We start from the raw sequence: 14610 nt of genomic DNA, 5'->3' as shown, positions 1-14610 counted from the left end.
CCACTATTTTTATTATATGTATCCCCATTATTAAGCAAGATATGACTGTCTATATTTGCATTAGAAGTTAAATATTTCTTTCATTATTTTAAAATATTGAATAATGTTAATTTCTTTCACTCTATTTTAGAGCATCATATTTTCCAAGAAAGGCTAAAGTTTCCTTTAAGTTACTAGCCACTTCAACAGAAATGCCATGCTTCTCATATGGAACCCTTATTGATAATGTTTTAAGGTGTGAACACAGATAAGGCAAAGCGGAAGGAAGAATCAGGTTAAAGAAACCAAGGAAGAGGGAAAGTAAACATAGGTATCAAGGCAAGAAGATATGTTCCAGTATTTCTCCTAATCATTAGTTAGCTTCAAATACAGGCTAAGAACTGAAGTATGGTTTTATATTAGACTAAACAAAGTATTTTAAATTTCTTTCTGAAGGGTTTGCTTCTCAAGACTGATTTTCTTTTCAAAATGGGATTTTTTAAGTATATTACCTGTGAGTTGATAGTCTACCAGGTGTGGGCAAGCTACATTTCACAGGCCAAATTTGACATGCTGCCTGCTTTTATAAATAAATTTTATTGGAGTACATTTAAGCTCATTTATTCACATAATATCTATGACTTCTTTCATACTTTGAGGGCAGAGTTGAGTAGTTGTGACAGGAACCATATGTTCCTCAAAGCCTAAAATATTTACTAATGTCCTCTACAGAAAAAGTTTGCTGGGCTCCCCAGTCTATATACATTATTAATATTATTTGAATATTTGCCAATAAGTGATAAGTTTTCTCACATTGATTTTAATTATTATGATAAAAAATTTGTATTTACTAAATGTTTGTCTCTGCAATTGTTTCACCACTTAGGTTATGTATTTAATAGATTTTTAGCAATGGAAGGTATTTTAAAGTGATACCATCTATTAAAAAACCATATAATCTGAAAATTGAATGAGGTCTACAGTTAAAAGTATACCACTCTCAATCTCCTGATTTCGATATTGTACTTTAGCCACCTAACATGTCATTAGGGAAGGGTGGGTGAAGGGTACATGAGAGTCTGTACTGTTTTTGCAACTTCCTGAGTCTATAATTATTTTTCAATAAAAAGTTTAAAAAACAGAATAGAAATTTTCTATGGAAATGACATTATGTGAATATTGGGAACCTGACCACCCCCCACATACATACACACAGTCTGTAACAGGATTCTAATGTCTTTAAATCCCTCTAATAGTGCAAATAGTATTATTTACTTTTGTTTTTCTCTTTGTTGCATAATCTTCAAGTTTGAGATGTAGTGTAGTAGTCTGACTGATAATTAAAACAAAATAAGCAGTCTATTTTTGTGTGGCAATTTTTTGTTTGTGAAGTTTTGATTTTATAATTCTTATATGCTTTTAAAATTAGGCATTTATGATGATGATCCTGAAATCATAACATTGGAAAGAAGAGAGTTTGGTAAGTTTGGCATGATTATATAAAAGTAGTACACATCCAATCTCATCTGAAATTGTTGAGGTCAAATATGTTTGACATTTAGAAATCTTTTGGATTTTAGAAAGATTATATGGTATATACTGTATTATATATTCCTACCAGAATGTGAAGTGTACCATAACAAAAACATTAATATTTCTGCAGCAAAATGTGCAAGTATGTATACCAAATAAAAGAAAGTTAAAAAAAAAATATATATATATATATATATATATATCCTCCTAACAGTTAAGCTCAGGTTTAGATGCCTGGTGAGTAAAACTTCTTATTTTCAGAGCTTTTTGATTTCAGAGTTTTGGATAAATTTTTCGTATGATTATTTTGGAAGCAGATTTAATTTGATCTTGAACTTGTGTGAAGATAGATATAAAAATGCAGTTCTGTTTTGCTTTTTCCATTGCATTTTAGAAAATTATATACTAGATTAGATTGTTATACTTTTAGCCTTTGTGCAGTGATGATAAAGTACACATATTCTTTCCACTCAAAATAATAAATTGTACCCCAAGTTAAATTTCAATTTTATTTTGCACTGTTATAATCTTATTTAATTTAGAAAACTAAAATAGCATACCAGTTGCCTAAAAGATGCACATATATTTATATAATATGTTAGCTATATTATTATTAAAGATTTATTACAGCCACTTGATGTTATATAGTTTGTTTATTTTAAGTAAGAGTTTTATTCTTATTTTTACATCATGTTGATGAGCTTGGGCATACAAAATAGCTGTTTGATACATGATTTTGTTAAAAGTCTTGTATGTGAACGCATTAATAAGTGCTAAGTGAATAAAAACATATCTTCCTTACACCAAAAGGAAACAAGAAAGTTTTACTCATTTGGATTGTTGATAGACTAATTATCCATGTCACAAGCTGATGGAATCATAAATTTACTGCATGAGTTATATGAACCTAGAGCTCTTCCCTTGTGGTTCTTACTGTTTCTCATCTCCTAATGTGTCAGTAAGAGTTTTGTGGGCCAGTGGGGCAGAAGACTTTGGAATCAGAGAGAATCAGAGGAACTGAATAAAACCTGAAAGTTTACTAAACCGTGCATCTACCTAGAATGAGACTACTGATAGTTATATTTTTCATGGGCTCAGACTTTTTCAGATGTGTCACTATGCAGAAAGGGTAAGAACTGCTAATAGTTCATATAGAACCCCAATAATAGGTTAAGATAAAGTACAGCTACAACACTTTAGAGCTAATTCAATAATTAACCTTTGTTTGACAAGAGCAGGAACATTGTCATGCTGGAGAATGACTGTGGTGAAGCTTCTTTGGGCATTTTTCCACTAAAGCTTAGGCTAACTTTCTCAAAACACTCTCATAATTGGCAGATGTTATCATTCTTTGGTTCTCCAGAAAGTCAGCAAGCAAAATGCTTTGAGCATCCTAAAAAACTGTTGCCAGGATCTTTGCTCTTGACCAGTCAGTCTTCTATTGCATTAACTGAACCACTTCCATCTCTTGGTAACTATTCCTTTGATTGTGCTCTTTCTTTAGAATCATACTGGCTGATGAAATCATGTTTCATCTCCTTTTATAATTCTTTGAAGAAATGCTTCAAGATCATGATCCCACTTGTTTAAAGTTTCCTTTGAAAGCCCTGCTCTTGTCTGTAGCTAATCTGGGCACACAATTTTGGCACCTATCAAGGGGAAAGTTTGCTCCACTTTCAGTCAGAATTGTGTAAGCTGACCCAACTGAGATGTCTGTGGTGTTGGCTATTGTTTCTACTGTTGTCAGTTCTCTTCATTTAGGGCACAATTTTTTTCTTACAAATTAATGTGGATGGTCTGACCACTGCGGGATTCATGTTCAACATTGTCTCATCCCTTCTTAAAATTAGTTGTTTATTTGTAAACTGCTGATTTCTGTGGGGGCATTGCTTCCATAAACTTTTCATAAAGCATCAATAATTCAACATTCTTCCACCCAGTTTTCACTATGAATTTAATGTTTGTTCTTGCTTCAATTTTAGCATAAATCATGTTGCTCTGATAAGGGGATCATTTCAAAATGATGTCTTGTCCTTTCTTTTTTTATATATTATTTTTTATTTTAATGTAAAGATGTGGGATACAATTCAGGGTTTAGGTATACAAACATTGATCATGCAGATACCCCTGTTAAAGAGGTATGCCCCTCCCTGCCCTAGCAGTTTCCCTCAACTGCCAATCCCACCCCCCTCCCCACCAACAGTTTCCCATTACTGCCCATCGCTTTTTTATAGCATTATAATTGTTCGAGTTTCTCTTATGAGTGGGAACATATAGAACTCTGTTCTTTGTTTCTGTGATAAGTCACTGAGTATGATCGACTCCAAATCCATCCAGGTTGTTGCAAAGTCCATATATTTGTCATTCTTTATGGCTGTGTAATATTCCATTGTGTATATGTACTGCATTTTTTTTTAATCCAGTCCAGCTTTGATGGGCAACATGGTTGGTTCCATGTTTTTACTATTGTGAATAGGTCTCCAATAAATATTCATGTGCAGTATCTTCTTTGTAGAATGAATTGAGTTCCTCCGGGTATATTCCCATTAGGAGAATTGCTGGGTCATATGGAAGGTCAATTTCTAGTTCTTTCAGATATCTCCAGACTGTTTTCCAGAGAGACTGTACTAGTTTGCATTCCCACCAGCAGTGTAGAAGCGTTCCTTTTTCTTCACATCCTCGCCAGCATCTATTTTTGTTTGTTTTATTAATGATGGCCATTCTTACTGGGTTAAGGTGGTATCTCAATGTGGTTTTGATTTGCATTTCTCTGATGATAGGCGAAGTTGAACAATTTTCATGTATCTATTGGCTGCCCATATATCTTCTTTTGAGAAGTGTCTATTCATGTCTTTTGCCCACTTTTTAAAGGGGTTGTTTGTTTTTTTCCCTTCGGTGTGTTTGAGTTCCTCGTAGATCCTAGATGTTAGGCCTTTGTCAGATATACAGTTGGCAAATATTTTTCCCATTCTGTGGGCTGTCTCCCTGCTCTCTCGATGGTTTCTTTTGCTTTGCAGAAGCTCATTAGTTTGATGAGGTCCCACTTGTCTATCTTATTTCTTAAAGTCTTGACCTTTAGGGTTCTGGATAGGAATTGGTTGCCAGTTCCAATTTCCATAAGCGTGTCTCCTGCGTTTTCTAAGATTCGTATAGTTTGAGGTTTTACATTTAGATCTTTGATCCATTTAGAGTTAATTTTTGTGTATAGTGATAGGTAGGGCCCCTGTTTCAATCTTTTGCATGGTGGTCAGCCAGTTTTCCCAGCACCGTTTACTGAATAGGTTTTCTTCTCCCCAGTAGTTGTCGTTGGAGGCTTTTTATCAAAGATGAGTTGATTGAGGAATTGAGGCTTTGCTTCTGGAATCTCTGTCCTGTTCCATTGGTCTATGTGCCTGTTTTTATACCAATACCAAGCTGTTTTGATTACTGTAGGTTTATAGTAGAGTTTGAGGTTGGGAAGTGTGATACCTCCTGCTTTGTTTCTCTTGCTAAGGATTGTTTTGGCTATTCGTGGTCGTTTATGTTTCCGTTTGAATTTCTGTATTGTCGTTTTCAGATCTGAGAAGAATGATGTTGGTAACTTAATGGGTATTGCATTGAATCTGTAGATTGCCTTTGACAATTGCCTTTGACAATTGCCTTTAACAATGTTGATTCTTTCTATCCATGAGCATGGTATATTTTTCCATTTGTTTGTGTCTTCTTGGATTTCTTTGAGCAGTGTTTGTAATTTTCATTGTAGTCTCTCACTTCTCTGGTTTGGAAGATGCCAAGGTATTTCATTTTTTTTTGGTGGCTATTGTGAATGGGATTGTGCTTTCTATTTGGGTCTCTGCCTGCTTTTTGTTGTTGTATAGAAATGCAACTGACTTTTGCACATTTATTTTGTACCCTGAGACTTTGCCAAAGTCCTTTATCAGTGTCAGCAGATTTTTGACAGATTCTCTTGGATTTTCAAGGTATAGTATCATATCATCAGCAAAGAAGGATAACTTGACTCCCTCTTTTCCTATTTGGACACCCCTGATTTCCTTCTCTTGTCTAATTGCCTGGGCTAGGACTTCCAACACAATATTGAACAAGAGGGGTGAGAGTGGGCAGCCTTGTCTTGTTCCAGTTTTCAGGGGAAATGTTTCTAGTTTCTGTCCATTTAGCAATATGATAGCTGTGGGTTTGTCATAGATGGCACTTACTATTTTGAGGTATGTTCCTTCTATGCCTAGGTGTTTGATAGTTTTTATAAAGAAGGGATTCTGGATTTTATCAAAAGTTTTTCTGCATCTAATGAGATAATCATGTGGTTCTTGTTTTTACATTACATCTGTTGATGTATTTAATGACATTTATGGTTTTGCGACTGTTGAACCAGCCCTGCATCCTGGGCATGAAGCCTACTTGGTCATGGTGGATGGTTTTTGAGATGTGCTTTTGGATCCGATTTGCTAGAATTTTGTTGATGATTTTTGCATCTATGTTCATAAGGGATATTGGCCTGTAGTTCTCTTTCTTTGTTGCATCTTTACCTGGTTTGGGTATCAGTGTAATGTTAGCTTCATAAAATGATTTGGGGAGAATTCCATCTTTCTCAATTGTCTGGAATACTTTCAAAAGGATTGGTGTCAGCTCTTCCTTGTATGTTTTGTAGAATTCTGCTGGAAAGCCATCTGGTACAGGGTTTTTGTTTTTTGTTTTTTGGGGTTTTTTTGGTACGTAGTTTTTGTATGACAATTTCTTGGGTTTTTATTGGTTTGTTCAGTGTCTCAATGTCTTCTTGTTTCAACTTGGGTAGGTTGTGTGATGTCAGGAAGTCTTCCATTTCATCTAGGTTATCAAGTTTATTTCCATATAGGTGTACATAGTAATCTCTGATAATCTTTTGCATTTCTTTAGGGTCAGTTGTGATTTCATCTTTTATATTTCTGATTGTGTTTATTTGGGCTTTACCTCTCTTTTTCTTGGTCAGTCTGGCTAGGGGCCCATCAATCTTGTTAATTCTTTCAAAGAACCAGCTTTTTGCTTTGTTGATGTTTTCTGTGATATTTTTGTCTTCTGTTTGTCCCGTATTTAGTCTCATATTTTTGTGATTTGAATTCTTCTGCTAAAGTTGGAGTTTTGGTGATCTTCTCTTTCCAGCTCCCTTTGGTGGTTTGTTAGGCTATCCACTTGTGATGTTTCCATTTTCTTGATGTGTGCCCATAGAGATATAAATATTCTCCTCTTAAATCTGATTTCATGGCATCCCAGAGATTTTGGTAAGATGTTTCTTCGTTTTCGTTTGTTTCCGGGAATCTTTCAATTTCTTCTTTGATTTCGGTGTTGAACCAGTCATTGATCAGCATCATGCTGTTTAGTGACCATGTCTTTGTGGACGTCGGGGAAATTTTGTTGCTGTTGATATTTATTTTTATTCCACTGTGGTCTGAAAAGGTGCATGGCAAGATTTCAGTCTTAAGAAATTTGTTTATGTTTGATATATGGCTATGATGTGGTCGATCTTGGAGTACGTTCCATGTGGTGATGAGTAGAATGTATATTCTGTGGTCTTTGGGTGTAGTGTTCTGTAAGTATCAATTAAGTCCATTTGTTCAAGAGTCTCATTGAGGTTCTGGGTGTCCTTGCTGATTTTTTGTCTTGATGACCTGTCTAGGGTTGTGAGTATTAAATTCCCTCACTATGATAGTGTTAGAGTCAGTCTCTTTTTTAAATTTGCCTAGAAGCAGCTTTACGAACATTGGTGCTCCTATATTATAGGTGCATATATGTTTAGGATGGATATTTCTTGTTGATTGATTGAAGCTTTTTATCATTATATAGTGACCTTCTTTATCTTTTTTGATTTTTGATAGCTTAAAGGGTATTTTATCGGAGATTAAGATTGCAACTCCAGCTTTCTTTTGTGTTCCATTCACCAGAAAATTTGTTTCCCATCCTCTTACTTTGAGTCTGTGAGTATCCTTTCTGGTGAGATGCGTCTCTTGGAGACAGTATATTGTTGCCTCATGATATTTTATCCATTTTGCCATTCTGTGTCTTTTCAGTGGTGCATTTAGTCCATTCACATTCAGGCTAATTATTGAAATGTGAGGTTTATTTTTGTCATGATGTTCTTATAGAGTTGTTGTTGTACTTGTTTGTTGTCTTTCTTTTGGTTTGGGGGTTGGTTCATGTGTATTTTCAATCTTTTTCCTGCACTCTTGTGAAGAACATTGTTTTCTTTTTCCCTTTTCTTCTGTGTTTAATATTATCTTAAGAGTTCTTATAGGGTTGGTCTGGAGGCAGCATAAGTTCTTAGGGATTGGATGTCTGGGAAGGATTGTAATTCTCCCTCACTGATGAAGCTTAGCTTAGCTGGGTAGGCTATTCTTGGTTGAAATTGTTTATCTTTGAGGACTTTGAATATTGGACTCCAAGCTCTCCTAGCCTGGAGGGTTTCTGTAAGATAAATCTGCTTCTCTTCTGATTGGTCTTCCCTGGTAGGTAGTCTGACTTTTTCTCTTGCTGCTTTTAGGATTTTTTCTTTCATACCTACTTTGTTGAGACAGATTATTATGTGCCTAGGAGTTGGTCTTCTCAATTGTTGTCTTGCTGGGGTTCTCTGAATTTCTTGTGTTTGAATTTTCACATCATTAATGAGGTGAGGGAAGTTTTCTTGAATAATTTTGTGGAATGTTTGTTCCAGGGTGGTCTCTGTCTCTCTTTCTGCCTCAGGAAGTCAATTACTCTTAGGTTTGTTCTCTTGAAGTAATCGCTCATCTCTTGAAGGTTTTGTTCTGTCTTTTTAAGCTTCTTTTCTATGTTTTTCACAGTTTGGTTTAGTTCTATATTTTGGTCTTCAAGTTCTGAGATTCTTTCTTCTGCTTGGCTAAGTCTGCTTTCCATGCTTATCAGTTTATTATTTATTTCAATCACAGTATTCTTTACTGCTGTTATCTCAGTTATCAACTCCTTCCTATTTTCCTCTTGTCTCTCCTCAATTCTTTTTATTCTCTCTATTAATGTCTTGATGTCTGGGTTCGTAGTATATGACCAGTCATTCTGGGGGCTCTTCATTGTTTGCATTCCGAAGTCTATTTTCTCAATATCTGATCTCCCAGGGGTCTTTGTGAGACCTATATTCTTCTTTTGATTTTTCTTCATTTGTGTAGGTTTGCCTCCCCACTTTTTCCTTTTTTCTCCCTCTGTCTTTAAATCTGTTGTTCAGGGGTGGCGGGGTTGCTTTTTGCTTCTGTTTGCTCAATCTCCTATTCTTCTTTATGTGAATCTTCTGGCTTTGTTCGATTCTGAGGCTGGATTGTACGTTGAGGGTTATACTTTTTGCCTCTTTGAGATTCATTTGAGCGGGGAGCTGTGACTCAAAATTTATCTGCAGATCCCAGTATCCACTGACAGGTGTTTGGATACGCTGGATCCTGCTTCCTACTGCCTTGTAATCTGTTCATGAAGTGGGGGTATTGGTTTGCTCCTTGGAAGTAAAATGATATAAGAAAGGGGAAAGAAATGGAACAGGGAGAGGGAGAAACAGAAGGTGGAGATAGGAGAGTAAAAGGGAAAACAGACAGAGGTACCCACTAATAAATGAAAATAGACCTGAAGACAGATAAGAGTAAGAGAAAATAAAAATAAAAACAAACAATCAAACAAAAAAACTGGTCTCTAGCTCCAGCTGTTCTCTGGTCCTGCTGGGCGACAGCAGCTTGAGATGTGGCTGGGCACCTCCTCCAGGGCGGGGCCCGGAGCTCGAAGGGGCAGGTGCCTAGGGCCTTCCTGGGCAACAGCGGCTTGAGATGAGGCTGGGCATCTTAGACAGGGTGGGGACCCAAAGCTCCTAAGGGCAGGTGGCAGCGGCGGTTTTGAGCTGCGCACAGGGCGCATCAGCCAGGGATGGAGCTGGTATCTCTGAGGGGCGGGTGCCTAGACCCTCCCTGGGCAACGGCGGCTTGAGATGGCTGGGACCTCATCCAGGGTGGGGACCCAGAGCTCCGGGGATGAGCACAGGTGATGGCTTTGGGCCCTGCGCTGGGAGCTTTAGCCAGTGATGGAGCCACTAGCTTGGAGGAGCGGGCGTGGAAGGCTTCCACAGGCTGCAGCAGCCTGAGACAGGGCTGGGCGCCCAGCCAGGGAGAGAGCTGGCAGCAGCTGGGTGCCGCGCTGACAGTAGCCAGCAAGGGAACCCAGATCTCCACAAGGCAGTATCCGAGGGCCTCCACAGGCCACAGCGGCTTGGGGCTGGGTGAGATGGTGTAGCCAGGGAGGCAGCTGGGAGCTCTGCACGGCCAGTGCTGGGGGCCACCTGGGGTGGAGCAGCGGCGGTGGCAAGACTGCAGTAGCCAGGCCATGCGTGGGACCGAGGGTCTCTAGGCCTTGGACCCATGTGACTGGCAGTGGGCAGGGCGTGGGGGGAGGAAAGCAAGAGTTTTTAATGGGAACTTACTTTCAGAGAATCTCACAGTCCCACCTGTGTCGTCGCCATCTTACCAGAACTCTCATCTTGTCTTTTCTAGAGTCTCAGACTCAATTCTTTTCAGACGTGCTATTGCAAGTTATTATAAGTTTATTTGGGGGCAAAAAGTTTTTTAAATTCATGCATAGTTTTTTCATAATACTCATTTTTCCATGAATATTTTGAGGTTTCCTCTATTTGCTACTATTCCATCTGTTCTCTAATATTACTCTGCTCTCGGTTATTACTCTTAGTGTTGCTAGATCCTGAAGTTGTAATTGAAGAAGCAAAAGGAAGATAACAAGTATGGATAGCAGTATCAGTTTGTACTTACATAAATATGATGTTAGCCTGCTTGGTTGTGAGTCTCTTTTTATGACCAGTTATTTCTGTTGGTTTGAGTTATTTAGTCTTGTCTTTTGCATAATTAATTATATTAGTAATTATAGAGTTATTTTAAAGTCATAAATGTTTTCTTCTGGCTAGAGTCAATAACAGTCTCGAATAAGCTTTGAAATGATTCAAAAGCTGAACTTTGAATCTTAGAGACAACTGGTCACTATCTAGTTCATCTTTGTTTACAAAACTTTTCTTTTGACCTGACCTGAACTTCATTTTTGTCCTCCAGTCTCATGAATTTATTGAAAACTCTGCCCAATTTCTTGTTTATCAACTATTTCTGGAAGTGGGAAACAACGGCTCTCTGATTTTTTACTTCTTTGGACCCCCTAAAACCCTGCTAAATTGCTATCTCTGATGCTTTCAACAGATATTGTAATTCATACAATATTTCAGACTTTTCCATTATTATTGTATTTGTTATGATGATCTGTGATCAGTAATCTTTGATGTTACTGTTGTAAATACTGTTGTATTTTGTCCAGCTTTGTACTTGTAGTGGAGAGTTAGTCCAAATTATATAGCTCACTTATACCAGGGTGGAGCTCCAAAATGCTCAACGTCAGTACAAAAGAGACAATGTGATTCATAAACTGCACTTTCAAAGCTTTAAAAATGTTCTCGTCCTTTCCATTAAATATAGTGCTTATTATTCCTCTATATGCCATTGTGTAGTAGATCAATCATTATTAACAAGTTATAGATATTATTTGCAAAAGCAGAGAACATCTCACATGTATACTAGCCATTCTGAATAGAAGCCACATAATACAGGCATCCTTTTGAAGATAGCTTGAGAAAGAGGAACTCAAAACACTTTTGCCTTTCCTTAGATTGTGCTTTGATAACAGAACCTATTAGCTGTATTTGTATTTATGTTAACAGGCAGTAGCTGTAGTTGTGTGGTTTAAAGGTTGAAAATTGCGTTTTGAAATATACTTACTCTATTCTGAGTCACTGAGTTATACACAACATCACATTGAGTTGTGATAATACAGTATTAAAAATATTTTTAACTTTATTACCCAACAGTCAATAAGAACCAGGCAAATATGTTAAAGTACTCTATAAAAAAGTACAGGCATGCCTTGTTTTATTGCACTGTGCCTTATTTTGCTTCACAAATGCATTTTTTTTTTTTTTTTACAAGTTGAAGGTTTGTGGCAACCCTGCATCAAGCAAGTCTATCAGTACCATTTTTCAACAGCATGTGCTCACTTTTTCTTTGTCACACTTTGGTAATTCATACAATATTTCAGACTTTTCTGTTATTATTGTATTTGTTATAATGATCTGTGATCAGTAATCTTTGATGTTACTGTTGTAATTGTTTTGGGGTGCCATAAACTATGCCCATAAAATGGCAAACTTAATTGATAAATATTATGTGTGTTTTGACTGTTCCACTGACCGGCCATTCTCTCTTCTTTCTTCCTCTCCTTGGGTCCTCCTATTTCCTGAGACATAACAATATTGCAATTAGACCAGTTAATAACTCTGCAGTGACCTCTAAGTGTTCAGATGAAAAGATTCACATGTCTCCTATTTTAAACCAAAAGCTAAAAATAATTAAGTTTGGTGAAGAAGGCATGTCTAAAGCCAAGACTGAGTGAAAGCTGGGTCCCTTGCAGTTAGGGTTAGGGTTTGGAATTAAGTTGTTGATGCAAAGGAAAAATTCTTGAAAGACAAGTGCTACTGCAGTAAACATACTAGTGATAACACAAAACAGCAATATTGCTAATATGGACAAAGTCTTAGTGGTCTGGATAGATAAAACCAGTAATACCATTTTCTTAAGCAAAAGTCTCTTCCAGAGAAAAACCCTAATTCAATTTTATGAAGGCTGAGAGAGGTAAGGAAGCTGCAGAAGAAAAGTTTGAAGCTAGCTGAGGTTGGTTCATAACATTTGAGGAAAAAAGCCATCTTCATAATATAAAAATGCAAGGTGAGGCAGCAAGTGCTAATGTAGAAACTACAGCAAGTTATCCAGAAGATCTAGCTAAGATCATTGATGAAGGTGGCTATTCTAAACAACAAATTTTATGTAAATGAAATAGTCTTATATTGGAAAACAGTACTAAGACTAATAGCTGGAGAGGAGAAGTCAATACCAAGCTTCAAAAAGACAGATTGACTCACATTGGGAGCCTGTCCAGCTGGTGCCTTTAAGTTGAAGCCAGTGCTTTTTTGCCATTCCAAAAATCTTAGGGCCCTTAAGAATTATGCTGAATTTACTCTGCAGTGCTTCATAAATGATAAAACAAAGCCTGGGTGACAGTACATGATTTACTTAATATCTTAAGCCTACCACTGAGAACTACTACTCAGAACAAAAAAAGATTTCTTTCAAAATATGACTGCTTTTTGACAATGTACCTAGTCACCCAAGGGCTCTGATTGAGATGTACAAGGAGAATGATGTTGTCTTCGTGCCTGTTAACAGAACATCATTCTCCAGCCTGTGAATCAAGGAGTAATTCTGACTTTCAAGTCTTATTATTTAGAAATATATTTTATAGGGCTGTTGCTGCCGTAGGTAGTGATATCTCTGATAGATCTAGGCAAAGTCAATTGGAAACCTTCTAGAAAGAATTTACCATTACTGGTTCTATTTAAGACATGTTTAATTCATGGGAGGAAGTCAAAATATCAACATTAACAGAAGTCTGGAATAAATTGGTGCCAACCTTCATGGATCACATTGAAGGGTTCAAGACCAGGGAAGGAAATAACTGCAGATGTGATGAATATAGCAAGAGAACTAGAATTAGAAATGAAGCCTGAAGATGTGAGAGAATTGTTGCAATCTCATAATAAAATCTGCATGGATGAGGAGTTGCTTCTTATGGGTGAGTAAGTGATTTCCTAAGATAGAACCTACTATTGGTGAAGATACTGTGAACATTGTTGCGATGACTACAAAAGATTTAGAATATTACATAAACTTAGTTAATAAACCAGTGGCAGACTTTGAGATAACTGACTCCAATTTTGAAGTTTTACTGTCAAATGCTATCAAACAGCATCACATGCTACAGAGAGAAACCTTTTCTTCCTCCCCTCCCTTCCTCCCTTTCTCCCTCCCTCCCTCTTTTCTTAATTTTTCTTTCTTTCATTTCAATTGCTTTGGAGGGGTACAGATAGTTTTTGATCTAGGCTTTAAATGTACCCAGCACTCCCACCTGTGCACATTGTACTGTACCCAGTAGGTGAGTTTTTTGTACCTCCATCCTACCCCCCTTCCCTTTTCTGAGTCTCCAGGGACCATCATACCAATCTCTATGTCGTTGCAAATTGTAGTTTAGCTCCCACTTTTAAGTAAGCACATGCAGTGTTTGGTTTTCTGTTCCTGAATTAATTCACTTAGGATGATGTTCTCTAGATCCATCCAAGTTTCTGCAAAGACATTATTTCATTCTTTTTGATAGCCAAGTAGTATTCCATAATATATGTTTACCACATTTTCCTTATTCACTGATCAGTTGATGGGCGTTTAGGTTGATTCCACGTTTTTGCTATTGTGAATTGTACAGCGATGAACATGCAAGTGCAGGTGTCTTTTTAATAAACTCTCTCTTCCTTTGGGTGGATACATAGTAGTGGGATTGGTGGATCAAATGGTAGATCTACTTTTAGTTGTTTGAGAACTCTTCATACTGCTTTCCATAGAGGTTGTACTAATTTTCACTTCTGCCTACAGTGTATAAGTGTTACATTTTCTCCACAACTGCACCAGCATCTATTTTTTTTTGATTTTTTTGATGCCATTCTGATTGGTGTAAGGTGATATCTCATTGTGGTTTTAGTGATGTTGAGCATTTCTTCATGTTTGGTGGCCATTTGTACATCTTCTTTTGAGAAAAGTATGTTCATGTCATTTATCCACTTTTTAATGTGGTTATTTGCTTTTTTTTCTTGCTTATTTATTTGAGTTCTTTGTAGATTCTGGATATTAATTCTGTATCAGATGTGAAGTTTGTGAATATCTTCTCTCATTCCATAGGCTGCCTATTTGCTCTGTTGATTATTTTATTGCCGTGCAGAAGCTTTTTAGTTTAATAAAGTCCTACCTTTTTGTTTCTGTTGCATTTGCTTTTAGGGTTTTAGCAATGAATTCTTTGTCTGGGCCAATGTCCAGAAGAGTTTTTCCCAGGTTTTTTTCTAGGATTTTTATGATATCATTTCTGACATTTAAGTCTTTAATCCATCTTGAGTTAATTTTTTTTTTTTTTTGAGTTGGAGTCTCACTCTGTCGTCCA

General features: G+C 36.9%; 1 protein-coding gene across 1 annotated transcript in view; it reads left to right on the top strand.

Annotated features, from left to right (window-relative positions):
• The window catches only part of DNAJC10 (DnaJ heat shock protein family (Hsp40) member C10), a 69823-nt gene that overhangs the window by 3508 nt on the left and 51705 nt on the right, over positions 1-14610 (top strand). Inside the window, exon 4 of the mRNA XM_008057950.2 lies at positions 1409-1459. Coding sequence (XP_008056141.2) covers positions 1409-1459 — 51 coding nt within the window. The remainder of the gene's footprint in view (positions 1-1408; positions 1460-14610) is intronic.

This window comes from Carlito syrichta, unplaced genomic scaffold, assembly GCF_000164805.1.
Source record: "Carlito syrichta isolate Samal-C Ts95f unplaced genomic scaffold, Tarsius_syrichta-2.0.1 Scaffold303167, whole genome shotgun sequence".
Taxonomy (NCBI): Eukaryota; Metazoa; Chordata; class Mammalia; order Primates; family Tarsiidae; genus Carlito; species Carlito syrichta.
The sequence above is the reverse complement of the archived record's forward strand: the minus strand, read 5'-3'. Positions and strand labels throughout refer to the sequence as shown.